Source organism: Scyliorhinus canicula, chromosome 2, assembly GCF_902713615.1.
Source record: "Scyliorhinus canicula chromosome 2, sScyCan1.1, whole genome shotgun sequence".
NCBI classification, from domain to species: Eukaryota; Metazoa; Chordata; class Chondrichthyes; order Carcharhiniformes; family Scyliorhinidae; genus Scyliorhinus; species Scyliorhinus canicula.
In genome coordinates, this window is record NC_052147.1 from 18,251,269 (window position 1) to 18,266,977 (window position 15,709).

Genomic DNA, 15,709 nt, shown 5'->3' on the forward strand with positions numbered 1-15,709 from the left:
TCTCAGGGGGTCGGCAGAGTGGCAGGGGATAATGAGGGGACAGAGGGAGCATCAGGTGTCACTCTATGCCGATGACCTCTTGCTGTATGTTTCGGATCCGTTGGAGAGTATGGGAAGGATTATGGGCCTGTTGGGGAGGTTTGGAGGGTTCTCAGGATACAAGCTGAATGTAGGGAGAAGCAAGGTATTCCGGTGAATGAGCTGGCACAGCGGGCTAATTTAGGGGGGATGCCATTTACGGTAGCGAGGGATAGGTTTAGGTACTTGGGGATTCAGGTAGCGAGGGAATGGACGGGGCTCCATAAGTGGAACTTAACGAAGCTGGTGGAGGAGGCTAGGGAGGGTCTTAAGAGGTGGGATACACTGCACTTAACGTTGGCGGGGAGGGGCCAAGTGGTGAAAATGAATACTCTGCCGAGGTTCTTGTTTATCTTTCAGGCTCTCCCAATCTTTACACCAAAGGCCTTTTTTCGGAAAGTGGGCACAATCATCTCTGACTTTGTATGGGCGGGGAAGGTGCCAAGGGTGGGGAGGACCCTGCTACAGAGGCAGAGGCAGCAGGGGGGGTTGGACGGGGGGGGGGGGGGGGGGGGGGGGGGGTTGGCATTACCAAACTTGCTTCATTATTATTGGGCGGCGAAAGTGGACAAGGTGCAGCGGTGGTGGGAAGGAGAAGGGGCAGAGTGGGTTAGGATGGAGGAGGAATCTTGTAAGGGGTCTAGTTTGAGGGCTATGGTGACGGCAACATTGCCAATGGCTCAGAGTAGGTATTCAGGGAGGCCAGTGGTGCAGTCCATGGTGAAGATATGGAATCAGCTGAGGAGGGATTTTAGGGTGGAAGGGATGTCGGTGCTAACACCGCTGTGCGAGAATCATGGGTTTGAGCCGGAAGGGATGGATAGTGTAATCAGGAGGTGGAGGGAAGTGGGGCTGGTCAAGGTGAGGGATTTGTATTTGCAGGAAGGGTTTGCCAGTCTGGAGGAGCTAATTGAGAGGGTAGAGCTGCCGAGGCATAGTGAGTTCAGCTATCTACAGGTTAGGGACTTTGCACGAAAGGTCTGGAAGGGGTTCCCTAGATTGCCGGGATACACCCTGCTGGAGCGACTGCTGCTTCCGGATGTGGAAGGGGAGGGAAGAATTGGGGATATATATAAGTGGCTGGGGGAGCAGGGAGGCGAGCGGGTGGTGAAGATCAAGGAGAAATGGGAAGCGGAGTTGGGAATGGAGATCAATTGGGAGTATAGAGTGAGGCACCTCGAACGGTTAACGGGACCTCCTCTTGTGCAAGGATGAGCCTGATACAGTTTAAGGTGGTGCACAGGGTGCATATGACTCGGGCCAGAATGAGTGGGTTCTTTCAGGGGGTAGCAGATGAGTGTGAGAGGTGTGGGCGGGGCCAGCAAATCACACGCACATGTTTTGGGGTTGTGAAAAATTGGGAAAATTCTGGGCGGGAGTGTTCGTGGTCTTAGCCAGGATAGTGGAGGAGGGAGTGGATCTGGACCCTTTGGTAGCGATATTTGGGGGTTTCAGAGAAGCCGGAGCTCATGGAGAGGAGGAAGGCCGATGTCTTGGCCTTCACCTCTCTGATTGCACGGCAACAAACTTTGCTGGAGTGGCCTTCGGCGTCGCCAACGGGCGGTAGCAGCATAGTTGGGTGACCTGTATGACTTCCTGTGGTTAGAGAAGATAAAGTATGAGTTAAGGGAGTTCAGGGGAGTTTGAGAAAAGGTGGGGGATGTTTGTGACCGTGTTTGAGGAGCTGTTCGCCGCAGGGGGGGTGAAAAAGGAGAAAAATCTGTACAAATTGTATAGTTGTTGTTGGGAAGAATGTTTCCCGGGGTGTTTATTTGCTGTAACCTACTTTGATACAAGCTTGAATAAAATGTGTTTAAAAAAAAACCTGATGAGGACTTCCAGTGGCGACTATGAGGGAGTAGGTCGCATATTTGGTGGCTCCCGTCTCGGTCGAACTTTTGGACCTTTTCCCCTGACTTTTTTGCGCTTTTGAGCGTGGAACAGGAAAGCAATAGTACTCAGGCACAGGACCCATACACAATTGTATGGACCTAAGAAGCCGGAGGGACCGTAAACAGCAGAAGAAGTGGTCGAGTAAGGGCACAGTGGAGGCTGAGAGAGAGACCAGCGTGGCTGATGTTCAGAGCAAGGCGCCGACAGCCCAGCCCACAATGGAGCAGCTGCTGCAGACTATGTAGGAGGGCTCTTTGGCTCTGAAGCGTGACAACTTGGAGCCGCTATAGAAGTCGATTGACCGGATGGAAAAAAGGCTAGATCAGGCTGAGATGCTCCAGCAGTTGGCGAAATCAGTGGAGGAGCAGGCTGACTTTCAAATGGTGGCGGATGTGGAGATTCAGAGGTTGAGGGACCAGCAAAAAGTGCTTCTGGAAAGGCTGGAGCACCTGGACAACAGATCCCGTTGGCAGAACGTGAGCATCGTGGGCCTCCCAGAGGGGGCAGAGGGGCGTTTGTGAAGGGTATGTTTCAGTAGTTGCTGGGGAACGAGGTGTTCCCATGCCGAGGTGGGGGGTGTGCATATAGTTAGATTAGAGCAGGGGTTAGGTGATAGGATGGTGTTGGGGGGTGGGGGTGGGGGGGGAGTCGTTCTGCTGACGGGGATGAAAACTGGGCATGGCAACAGTGAGGTCATGGGTGGAGCCAGTCAGGAGGTGGGCCAGATGAGGCGCGACACATGGCTGGGGGACTGACCAAGGAAAGGGGATGGCTGATCGGTAAAGGTGGGGGGGGGGGGGGCAAAGTGCCCCCCAACCAGGCTGATCACCTGGAATGTTAGAGGGGTAAACGGGCCAGTGAAGAGTGCTAGTGTGTTTGTGCATCTGTGGGTTCTGAAGGCGGACATAGTCAAGTGGCAGACCAGGTTAGGTTAAGGAAGGGCTGTGTCAGTCAGGTCTTTCATTTGGGGCTTGATTCTAAGACGAGGGGGGTTACGATCCTGATTAATAAAAGGGTACAATTTGAGGCGGCGGGCACAGTTGTGGATGGGGGTGGCAAGTTCGTTATGGTGAGGGGTAAGCTCGAAGGGGTGAAAGCCGTCCTGGTCCGTGCGTATGCCCCTAATTGGGACGATGTGGATTTTATTAGGAGGATGCTAGGGAAGATCACCGACTTCGACTCGCATAAGCTGATCGTGGGCGGGGACTTTAATACAGTCCTGGACCCGAGCCTGGACCGGTCATGTTCAAGAACAGGCAGGTTGCCAGCGATGGCAAAGGAACTGAGAGGATTCATGGAGCAAATGGGGGAGCAAATCCATGGAGATTTAGCCGGCCGATGGCGAGGGAGTTCTCGTACTACTCCCACTTCTACAAGGTGTATTCCCGAATTGACTAATTTGTTGTGAGTAGGGACCTGCTGGCCGGAATGGTGGGGGCAGAATATTCGGCAGAATACACTGGGTAGACCTGCAGTTTTGTAAGGACAGCTTTCAGTGCCCACCATGGAGGCTGGAAGTTGGATGACTCGTGGACGAGGCGGTGTGTGAGAAACTGAAGAAATGCATGCAGAATTACCTGCAGGTGAACGATACTGGAGAAGTCTTGACAGCGGTGCTCTGGGAGGCGATGAAGGCAGTGGTGAGAGGGGAGCTGATTTCAATCTGGGCGTACAGCAGGGGTGGGCAAACTTTTGCGTGCAAGGGCCGCATTCAGAAATTCACAATTCACAAAGGGCCGCATAGTATATTAAGTAAAATAATTACTTCACCCGGTTATGATTCTGGGCGCCTCATATAGAACATAGAACAGTACAGCACAGAACAGGCCTTTCGGCCCTCGACGTTGTGCCAAGCAATGATCACCCTACTCAAGTCAACGTATCCACCCTATACCAGTAAGTAACCCAACAGCCCCCCCCACCCATTAACCTTTAAAAAAAAATTAAAAAAAAAAAAAAAAATTTTTTTTAAAAAAATTTTTTTTTTTTTTTTTTTTTAAATGACTTGGTGGGCCGCAGAAATACCTTTGGCGGGCCGCATGCGGCCCGCGGGCCGTAGTTTGCCCACCCCTGGCGTACAGGGACAGGACAGATAGGGCAGAGACGAACCGACTGATTAAGGAAATTCTACGGATGGACAGGAGTTACGCGGAATCCCCGAGATCAGAGTTACTCAGGAAACGACAGAGGTTGCAGGCCGAATTTGGGGTGCTGACTACAGGCAAGGCTGTAGAGCAGCTTAGAAAGGTAAAAGGCACAATTTATGAGCATGGGAGGCCAGTAGAATGCTTGTGCAAAAACTAAGGAAGAGGGAAGCGGCTAGGGATATAGGGAGGGTAGTGGATGGGGAAGGTAATCTAGAGGGTGACCCGGCAGGGCTGAACAAGGTCTTTAGGGACTTTTATAGGAAGCTGTACACTTCGGAACCATTCGGCGGACTGGGGGGGGGGGGGGGGGGGGATAAGGCGATTCCTGGACGGACTCACCTTCGCAAGAGTGGGGAGGGGGTTGGTGGACGGACTGGGGACCCTGGTTAAGATCGAAGAGGTATTGGGGGGCCTGAAGGTTATGCAGTTGGGTAAAGCCCCGGAGCCGGACGGGTATCCGGTGGAGTTTTACAAAATATTTGCCGGGGTAGTGGGGCCGGTGCTGGTCAGGGTCTTTAACGAGGCAAGAGACAGAGGGAGTTTACCCCCGATGATGTCGCAGGCCACCATCTCGCTTATTCTGAACGGGGTAAGGACCTGGAGGCGTGTGGGTCATACAGGCCGATCTCTTTGATCAACGTAGACGCCCTGATCTTGGCGACCAGAATTGAGGACTGTGAACCCGATGTAATTGTGGAGGGCCAAACCGGGTTTGTAAAGGGTGGTGGCCAACCTAAGAAGGCTGCTCAATGTGATTATGATGCCCCAGGAGATTAGGAAGGTAGAGATAGTGGGAGCCATTGTTTATTTTTCAGTGTCTCCCCATCTTTATCCCGCGGTCCTTCTTTAAGAGGCTGAATAAAATTATTCTGGGATTTGCATGGGCAGGGAAGTCCCCATGGGTGAAGAGGGTGATGCTTGAAAGGAACAGAGAAGAAGTGGGGCTGGCATTGCCGAACTTCAGCAACTATTACTGGGCGGCCAACATAGCGATGATAAGGAAATGGATGGTGGGTGCGGGGTCGGTTTGGGAGCGGATGGAAACTGCTTCATCCAGGGGCACTAGCTTAGCAGCACTGGTCACGGCGCCTCTGCCGGCACGGTACTCCACGAGCCCGATAGTGGTGGCAGCTCTTCGGATCTGGGGCCAGTGGAGGAGGCATGTAGGGAGGTAAGAGCATCAGTGTGGACCCCAATCTGCGGCAACCAACGATTTGCCCCAGGGAACATGGATGGGGGTATCGACTGTGGAGGAGGGCGGGGATTGTGAGGATGGGGTATCTGCTCCTGGAAGAGAGCTTTCCGAGCATGAGGGCGCTGGAGGAGAAGTTTGGGCTGGCGAGAGGGAATGACTTTAGATACTTAAAGGTGCGGGATTTTGTACGCAGACTGGTGCCGTCCTTCCCACGTCTCCCGCCGAAGGGGTGGCAGGACAGGGTAGTTTCTAGGGGAGAGGGTAGAGTCTCAGACGTCTACAAGGAACTGATGGGAGCTGAGGATACGCAGACCGAGGACCTGACGCTTAAGTGGGAATAGGAGCTCCGGGGGGGGGGGGGGGGGGGGGGGGAGAGGATGGAGGACGGTATATGGGCAGAAGCCCTGAGCAGAGTGAACACGACCGCAACATGCACCAGCCTCAGCCTGCTCCAGTTTAAGGTTGTGCACCGGGTCCACATGAGGTATGGCTATTGGACATGGCGAGGGTTCACCCGAAGGTGGCAGCCATTTATTGACTTCTTTGCAGAGTAGTAAGCGTCAGCCGGAGGAGTGGGGGTGGGTCTAAGGTCGAGTAGAGTAGAGTAAGGGGATATTGATGCAGGTCTGTGCGTGAACAGAGCCGTGGTTTGCACTATGTTTAATTTGTGTCTTGACTTCTTTTTTTGTACTGTACAATGTCACTTTTTCTATATGCCTAAAATACCTCAATAAAATTGTTTGTTTAAAAAAAAACTTATAATTGATGGACAAGGACACCTTAGTCCCCCTGACCTGAATACGGTGTCTATTTTCAATGTCTGACCACAAAGCTATATATTAACAATTATAGATAGAATCATAGAATCTTTTATTGAGCTCACCTATTCCAGCCCTTTGAAAGTTTTATCCAATTAGTCCACTTGCACATTCCCCATAGCCCTGTAAATGTTGGGCGGGATTCTCTCAGCCCATTCCGGCCGGAGAATCGCCGGGCCAGGCGCGAATCACGCGACGCCGGTCTGCCGATTCTCCGGAGAATCGGCGCCATTGGCGCTGGTCGGGGCTCACTCTATGTGCCGCCCCCCCCCCCCCCCCCCCCGCCGATTCTCCGCCCGGGACGGGCTGAGCGGCCACACAAATAATCTGAGTCCCGCCAGCGCCGTCCACGTGTGGTCTTACCCAGCGGGACCTTGCCATGCATGCATCCGGGGGCGGCCTGGTGGGGAGCGAAAGGAGGGTGGTCCAACCCCAGGGGGCCTCCGCTGTGGCCTTGCCCGCGATCGGGGCCCACCGATCTGCGGGCCGGCCTCTCAGGCTGGGGGCCTCTTTTGCTCCGCGCCAGCCCATGTAGCCCTACTTTAGATACTTACAGATGCGGGATTTTGTACGCAGACTGGTGCCGTCCTTCCCACGTCTCCTGCCAAAGGGGACGCAGGACAGGGTAGTTTCTGGGATAGAGGTGGGAGAGGGTAGAGTCTTAGACTTCTACAAGGAACTAATGGGAGCTGAGGATACGCAGACCGAGGACCTGAAGCTTAAGTGGGAAGAGGAGCTCAGGGGGGGGGGGGGGGGGGGGGGGGGGAGAGAGAGATGGAGGACGGTATCTGGCGCTGGTTGCATCGGGGCCGACACGGAGAAAGGAGCCACTGCGCATACGCCCATTGCCACCGGTCGCAGTGCGCATGTGCAGACCCGCGGCGCCCAGTTGACGCCGTAATCGGCAGCTGGAGCGGCGTGGGTCACTCCAGTGCCTTGCTTGGCCCCCTGTATGGGTCCGAATTGTTGCTCCTGAACGGCATGTTGATGTCGCCGGAAATGCGACGCCGTTTACGACGGCGTCAACACTTAGCCTCAGGATCAGAGAATCCCGCCCATTATCTTTAAAGTATTTACCCATTCCATTATAAAAGTTATTAAATCTGCTACTGCCATTGTTTTAAGTAGTGTAATTTAAATCATAATGGTATTGATTGCCATAAACTCATATATACACAACTCTCCTAATATCCTAAAAGCCAAGAGATCTCAATTAGTTTGATTCACCTAAACTGCAGTATTTTTTAACTAGGAACATTTATAGTGCTCAACCCTTTGCTGGTGTTCATTAGAAAGTTATAACTGCCAGCCTTGTTCAAAAACCCAAGATGTTGTCACATCCATATCTAAATTAGTTATGAAGTTTGTATATATTTGTAAATCATGCAAAGACTGCCTCTGAAGCTTGTTATTCTGGAGACTAAATAAACTTTACAATATATGTAATAAACTAGGATGAGGTTAAAGGTGTCTATTCTTTAAACTTTTGCCCGATTTAAAAGGGCGGATAGCTGACCATTACAGAACAGAGTTGCTTTAAATTTCCCACAAGCTCCACAATGAATATCTGCTTGAGGCATGGCAGAAAGAAGGTAGAAAGAACAGCTCGAGTCAGCCACCCTAATTTATAAATGCACAAATCCAGTGGTGCGTAACAGGCTTATTGATCACCCATTACTTAATCCTAATGCTTCCGACAGAAAGACATTCCTGCCGTGAAGCCGACTTCCCTTCCAAGGTGGACGAAAGCCTTCGCTGTTTTTCATTTTTGACACCTCACAATTGAGGTCTGGACCTCAGGCATCAACCAGAGGAAGCATTTGGTTTCTTAAAAGCAGAGGAATTCGGAACTATGAAGCAGAAATATTTGGGAGCATGTCTGACATGTCACATGCTTCACACACTACACTTTCTCCTTGAACTGTTATCATAGAAAACCTACAGTGCAGAAGGCAGCCATTTGGCTTATTGAGTCTGCATCGACCCTTTGAGTCTGCACCCTACCCTAGGCCCACACCCCCACCCTATCCCTGTAACCCCACCTAACCTTTGGACACTAAGGGGAAATTTAGCATGGCCAACCCACCTAACCTGCACATCTTTGGACTGTGGGAGGAAACTAGAGCACTGGAAGAAACCCACACAGATACGGGAAGAACGTGTAAACTCCTCACAGTAACCAAAGGCTGGAATCGAACCCGGTCCCTGGTGCCATGAGGCAACAGTGCTCACCACTGTGCCACCCTTATGCTAAGAAAATTGGTAATAATTACACCTCAACATAGGACAAAGATAAAGATTAAAAAACATGAAAGAACATGGAGATATTAAGTGACATGGGCTTCATTGTCCGGGAATTAAAACTGCTGAAAGACGTTACTGTTGGCCCAAATGTTTATAGATTAAAATTTGTAACTTCATTTTTAAGCATTTTGCTTTTCCTTTTAATCAAATTAGAGTGACAGTCTCCGATAGTGTTGTTCATTGTAGTCCAGGATCCAGGGCAAACTTCAGTGTTTGACATCTAATCTAGTCTGCCCTTATAAGGACATACATAGTCCTGATGGGGATGAGTGATATCAATAGGTTGTGATGTTAATTACGGTCATCAAAAATGTCTCCACCTCAACAGTTGTCTGGTTCCATTCCTGGTTGCTTCAAAAGAAGAAAAAAAAGAAGATACCTATGTGCTTATTTTTTAAGATTCTATAAAATGGCAACAAATAACAGCTGAACAAAATGTGACATCTGGATAATAACGGCGGCTGTCAGAACTTTTATGTAAACAAATAAAATGTTTAATATTTTCTTGTTATGCGGCTGAATTTCTAAAAAATATTTGAAAAATGAAATAAATAAATGACCACACCTCATTCGTTCAGCCACTTTTAATCATAAACAGTATAAATGTTCGAAAAAGATAAATTCAAGAGCATCCATATCATTAAGCATTGCAAACAGCTTTCAAAATATAAAATAATCTGTACCAGTCTTTTACAAATAAATAACATTCAGTTCACAGCCAAAAACTGTTGAGCTGGTCTATTTACACAGTACATTATTAAAACCACCCCAGTCTGGCATTACTAGTGATATGGAGAGAAGTTTTACCTTGAAGTGGACGACACATGACCCAGTGCATTCTGTAAGCAAAGTGCCGGCTCTAACTAATTTACTTTCACCTTTACATTTTTCAAGATCATCTCCTTACTAAGTGTTATCAGAATAATGAATGGAACTATGCTACTGGTCTTGCAGCCAAAACAGTCTTTGCTTCAGCGGTATATCACCACACCCTCACCAACTACAAGTAAAATCCCCCAATTGTGATGGTCGATTGCCTTGATGCTCTGGAGCAGCCAAAGATGTCCCTCAAAACCTTAGTTTTAGGAAAGGGAAGGACTGGATCGAATCTGTTTTCCTGAACATCAATGCCTTCAATTGTTAAACACTTCTGAGAGATAGAGCAAGAAACTCCCCACAGACTATGTCCCACGTGTCAGTGCTGCAACCATTAAGATACATTAAAGCAGATATACAGCAGAGCTCAGCACTGAAGGAAATTAAAACAAATTCATCTCAATCTGATTCTAAAAAGACAAATGGTACAAAGGTGCTAGCCAGTAAACACACAGCAGTTGCCCATTGTCTGAGCATGTCTACAATGAATGTGATAGATTAAGACAGAACACTCCATGAAACTGTTAGTCAACAGAAGAAGCCTATGAAATGTTTAGCAAAAGCAGAAATGACTGAAAGTATACCACCAGCCCGTTAGCATCTGTAAAAAGAAAAGATACATAGGTCCTACATCAGAACTTGAAAATGGAGTCGATTTATCTTTCAAGCTTGCAGTTCTGGCAAAGAATCCATGTCAAGATCTTTTTTTTTGTTTCTGCTGACAGGCCTGTTGCTCATATGCTATCTGTTTTTATTTCAACACTTAATTTTCTTCTTCCGTCAAATAATGGTGGAATACACAAAGGGCAAGTACTTTCCATTTAATTGGTGATGCTGATATTAGTGATGCCCGATATTTAAAAAATCCCATACAGCATTTTCTCATCACCGTGTCACATCTGTAGCTACTGCTTTTATGCACTTGAAAAGGTTTCCACCCCCCCTCCGCCTTTTTCACAATGAACGATAAGCCAGGGTTAAAAAAAAATCTTCAAGTTAAATGCTGCAGGATAAAAAAAGCAAAATCATCATTTTAATTGAGTCTGCCAATTTAAATGCCCTCACTGGACATTTCTAACTTGTCTGCATTTCAGCTGGCTGTAATGTGTCTACATTGGTAAGAAACGTCTGCTAAATATCTTTTCACAGCAGTAAATGTCTCCGCTCAGTAAGTGGAAAACATCTGCTATGAAATTTTCTTTTAAAAGCAGCACAGATCATAATGTTAAAAGTTAAGTGCTCTCATCAATGTGATCATTCCTCCCCATTTCCCCATTCTTTTTCACTTACTGCTGAAAATAACATTCAGATCACCATGATCTAATATTGTGACAGTCCAGTAAAGCAACGGATTATCCTTTCTCTGCTGCACTTGCTCATCTTAATTCCTGCAACCCTCCCCCTCCAATGAATACCATCTGTCTCATTATGCTCACTTACAGCACTGGAAAGGTTTCTCTCCAGCATTCTTCCTCAAAATGAATGCTATCTCCCAAAGATTCTCAGCAGACTCCAAACCCCTTTCCCCCAGACAATTCCTCATTCCAGTAGACCATTTCCTGACCCCCCACTCTACTTTTACCATCAAGCTCCTTTAAACACATTTTCTTTCCCCAAGTTCTCACTTCACACTTCCTCTCCGCATGCTTGCCTGCGCTCTCTCCACACCACCCCTACCTCACCCCATCTGCTTCCAGAGAATCAAGATAGCTAACTCAACAACAATCCCAATGAGATAGCTTTTAGGAACCAGTGATTGATTCTCGCACCCACACAATTCCCCTGATGCGTATAAAAATGCAAAAAATGCACAACTATCAATATGCCTACTTGAAATGAAATGAAAATCGCTTATTGTCACGAGTAGGCTTCAATGAAGTTACTGTGAAAAGCCCCTAGTCGCCACATTCCGGCGCCTGTTCGGGGAGGCTGGTACGGGAATTGAACCGTGCTGCTGGCCTGCCTTGTCTGCTTTAAAAGCCAGCGATTTAGCCCAGTGTGCTAAACTAGCCCCTGCTGGTTGCAAATGTTATATTTTTAAAAACAGTTATGCAACTGCGCATTGTATCTCATCTTTCTCTTTCAAGAATATATTCATATTTGGCTACTAATTGTTAAATGTTTGGCTGCTTTCCTGTTTGGGTTGCAATGATTGATTCATTAAATAAAATTTACTCAAAAAGAATTGTTTAGTTTCACAGTGAACTTAAATTTAGATTAGGCTCTACTTTTCATAAAACAACTTTGAGGCTTAATCCCATTTATCTATTAAAACAGAGTTTGGTATTAAAAAAAACATTACTTTTAGATGAGGAGGAAAAAAAAGAATGGAGAAGGACCACACACATGGAAGCAATACTGTGCAATGGTTGTATTAAATACACTGGGTCATGTAACATAACAATATCTACAGTGTAAGAGAAACCCCTGATTATACATGCCTTCCTGCCCAATCTAAACTAACAATGTGCGACCTCTGAACTATTTCTGCCCCTTACTTCTAGGAAGACATGTTTCATACTTTGCAAGGTCACTCCTGAGTTTTGTGTATAAACCATGTTCATGCTATAATTGTACCTGCAATCTAATTTGAGAATCAGGAACCAATCTGACCAAGAGGAAAGAAGTGGTCAGACACATGATTTTCCTACTTCTCTCTGAAGTTACTTTTTGCCATAACACCCATTTATACTTGAAAGTTTAGTATCATGGTGAAGCCAAAACTGTTTTGCTCCAGTTCTGAATGTACTTTTAGACAGGGCATTCTCCTCTTCTTGCACTGAACACCCAGGTGCAGATCTTAATACATCCCAAATTCAATTGCAATCCCACCCCCAACGTAGTGACAACAAGAGCTTTTTAGGTAGCTACATGCAAAAAAACTGAGGGCTCTGGACAACACATCCAGAAATTAATGTACAATTCAGATCAGCAATGAGAATAACTCTGCAATTACTCGCACAAAATGGACTTTTTGAATCAAACACGTGAACTTTTAAATTATCCATACTTCTTGGTCATCACCAAGGCTGCAGATGCCCTCATAGATGGAGCAGTGCAACTCAGCTCAGCGTGTTTTCAGAGCCTATACTACGGGTTTTTGGAGTGGTTAAAAACAACTTGCAGGTCTACTAAAAGGCAAGCAGTGTTATAGGAGAAAGTAAAGCTCTTTTTAACTCTATGAAGCACATGATTTTAAAAAGAAAAATATTCCCATTAGTAAAATATTTATTTGTGCTCCCCAACACAGGCAAATGCCTGACATGTTAACAGAGGAGCTAATGCTTTATCAAGAGCTCACTTCTCCCTTAATGATTTTGTTACTCCTTTAAACAATGCAGTCCCTTTGAATGGATGACATTAAGTAGCACTGACCAAACCCAGGACCAGGACTGTTCAGGGTTAGAGGATCACATCTCAGCAACAAAAACAAGTCAGTGAACTTTTATTGCAGCGAGGACAAACTGCACTCCATTATTGTCAAGTCATTTTGGAACTTCTGGAGGGATAAATGGAGAATTGAGAGAGAGAGGGGAAAAACTGGCCTTCACCTTGTACTAAAATAATTTTTAATGAAACTCAATCTCTGAATTTCTTCTCAGAGGCATGCATTAATAAGTGAAGTCACTTTAAATGCTGAGAGTGGCAAATGTACTTGGATTGTTTAAGGTCACACCCTTTCCTGCTCTCTGACCTGTGTTGTAAAATCAGCACTGAGAGCTGGCCATATGTGGAGTGTGAAGGAATGCAGGTTATAATGTTTTTTTGGAGAGAAAATGAATAAGGGAGAATTCACAGTACAGTAACCAAAGTGCCTCCTCGTTACTGGCATTTGAATGGAGGATTATAAAAGATTAAAATAGGCAGGAAGATAGAAACCCTGATTTTGGAATCTTTTGTTCTATCTGCGACTGCACATCTAGCAAGAATCGTCTTAGCGGAGGCATTGAAACTAGAGGCAGTCTCCCACCCTTGGTGCTTCAGCTTGTGACATCCCTGTAATGAAAAGAAGACTGGATCTACGCAGCCCAGCTGGTCTCCAGTTGTATTGGGCAACCTGTTTTTAAACACTATTTTAAGGCAACCCACAAAATAATTAACAACTTCCAACTAGAATTATCTGCAATATACCACAGCATGATACAACACGTCTCATCTCAACCAACCAAAATAATAATTTCTTTTTAATGAGTCTACATAACAAGGCTCCTAATCACAACCTTTGGGAGAGAATTCAGCGTATAATCGAGAATTGGGGGATATGCTCATTTTCCGGTCTCAGATTGTTCTGTGAATGTTACACGGTACTTGACTTACAATAATGCACTGGAGACAAGTTAGTCTCCCACATTTCAATCCCCTCCATTGTTAATCAACTCATGCTTCTCCCACTTCACTACCGTAATTATTTAACTTGTGAAAGTTGCCTCAGTTCTGGTGATAGTTCATTAACCTGAAATGATGAATCTAGTTTCTCTCTCCACAGATGCTGCCTGGCCAGCTGAGTTATTTCCAGCGTTTTCAGCTTTAATTTCAGATTTCCAGCATCTGCAATATTTTGCTTTTGTAATAGTCCACCTGGAAATTTGAATGAAATCTTAACACCAGAACAACACCAACCTTTTTGCAAACCTGCGATCGATTGGTTTGAATCTGTCTCAGCAGATCAGCGACAACAAAACACAGCTCACGGAAGAAGTGCAGTTATCTGAAGGTTTGTGCGGTTGGTTGCGACAGTCATGGATCGGTGGAGAGGAGGAGGGGGGGGGGGGGGGGGGGCACAGCTTTACCAGCATGTTCAATTAACCAGAAAACAGGGCACGGAACCTGGGATTGCTTTCGGTCTCTTTCACAGTTGAGCGCCTGGTACCATAGGATGGCCTTGCATGGTCACAGATTACAGCCAGGTCACTAAAGCTCCCAACTGCTTGAGGTACAAGTCTTTTTGTAGCCATGTGCGTAAAATGCTGTTTGACAAAGAATGTCGTGTGCTACAGGAACAGTTAGGTGTAGGAAGTTCCGTGCCTGCTTGTGAACATTCAGAATAGTCTTCTTTCTCTGTTTCCTGACAAACATCCAATGAGATCAAGTCTCGAAAGCATCTCCCAGGTTATGTTATTGGTAAATCAGACAAATGCAGAAGGGTGTCACTGATCACAGCACCTGGTGAATCTCAGCTTTGGTACGGAGTGCTTGTAGGAACTGCTGGCATTACCGGCTGGGAAGTATTGACTGGAGCACGCTAATTGTTCGCTGTCTTTCAAACCTGCTCACCCAGCAACTGCAGGTTGCATGTAGAAGGGTCATGTGGACTCAAAACGTTAATTCTGCTTCTTCCTCCACAGATGCTGCCAGACCTGCTAAGTTTGTCCAGCATTTTCTGTTTTTATTTCAGATTTTCAGCATCCGCTTTTATTTAACTGAAGGCTCAGATTGGAATAGCGCAGAGATTACCATTGCTCGATCCATTTCTGGCTTGTAAGTGTTATGGTAGATATGAGAAGACCACAGCAATTCTTATCATGGCTGTCGCTGGACCCGGTGCTTCTTTATTCAGCATGCCACTGGATAGATCCACTTATGTCCCAAAATTTCACAGCTAAAGCATTCCAAATCCTTCGCTGCCTTCATTAATGGCCAGTTTCAGCATTTTGTGCAGTTCCTCGTAGGAATCATAAGTAGGAAGGCACAACTGGTTAAAGCTAGAGATATATATGTATATATTAAAAAAAGTTGGTCAGTACAAAATCATTCACAATTGATCAATTCCTTCCCTCCACTATTGTCAATAATATCTGTGCTTTTCTAATCAAGCATAAGAGCCATTTCCTCAGTGTAGGGGGTTTGGGGGAAATAGAAATATCTAGGGAGGGTGAATAATCTCTCCCGCCGAAATGTTTTTATTTCTGACGCTCCATTGCAGAAGACTTTGCAGTAGAATTTAGCGTATTCTTTTAATAGCATGTCCCTTTTCTCTCCATCCCAAACACCTTCCTCTGCTTCTGTTCATGTCCCTCTCCCTCTCCTTTTCACTGCAATTCCAAATGTGCCTTTCTTTTTCCACATGCACCTCCAAATAAGGGCTCATGGATTTGGGGTAATAAATTAGCAGGGACAAAGGATTGGTTAAGGGATGTGGAGCAGAAAGTAGGAGAAAGAGGGCATTTTCAAGTTGGCAGGTGGTATCTCGCTGAACAGATCAGTGCTGCAGCCTCAGCTCTTTGCTGTCCATATTAACGACTTAGACAAAAAGAGATAGTGAGTAATATATTCATGTTTGCTGATAACACAAAGCTAGATGGGAATGTAAATTGCGAAGAGGACACAGAGGTTGCAAAGAGGTGTAGACAGGTTAAGTGATGGTAGATTAAGCGAAGGCAGATGCAGTATAGTGGGGG

The 15,709-nt window shown here is 46.5% G+C and overlaps 1 protein-coding gene across 3 annotated transcripts in view; it reads right to left on the bottom strand.

Annotated features, from left to right (window-relative positions):
- Window positions 1-9,004: 9,004 nt before the first annotated feature.
- Window positions 9,005-15,709, bottom strand: part of arel1 (apoptosis resistant E3 ubiquitin protein ligase 1) — an 82,220-nt gene continuing 75,515 nt past the window's right edge. For all 3 annotated transcript variants that reach the window (XM_038774316.1, XM_038774310.1, XM_038774319.1), the window contains one exon: window positions 9,005-15,013. In XM_038774316.1, the coding sequence (XP_038630244.1) occupies window positions 14,911-15,013 (103 nt within the window). In that variant the 3' untranslated portion in view covers window positions 9,005-14,910. The remainder of the gene's footprint in view (window positions 15,014-15,709) is intronic.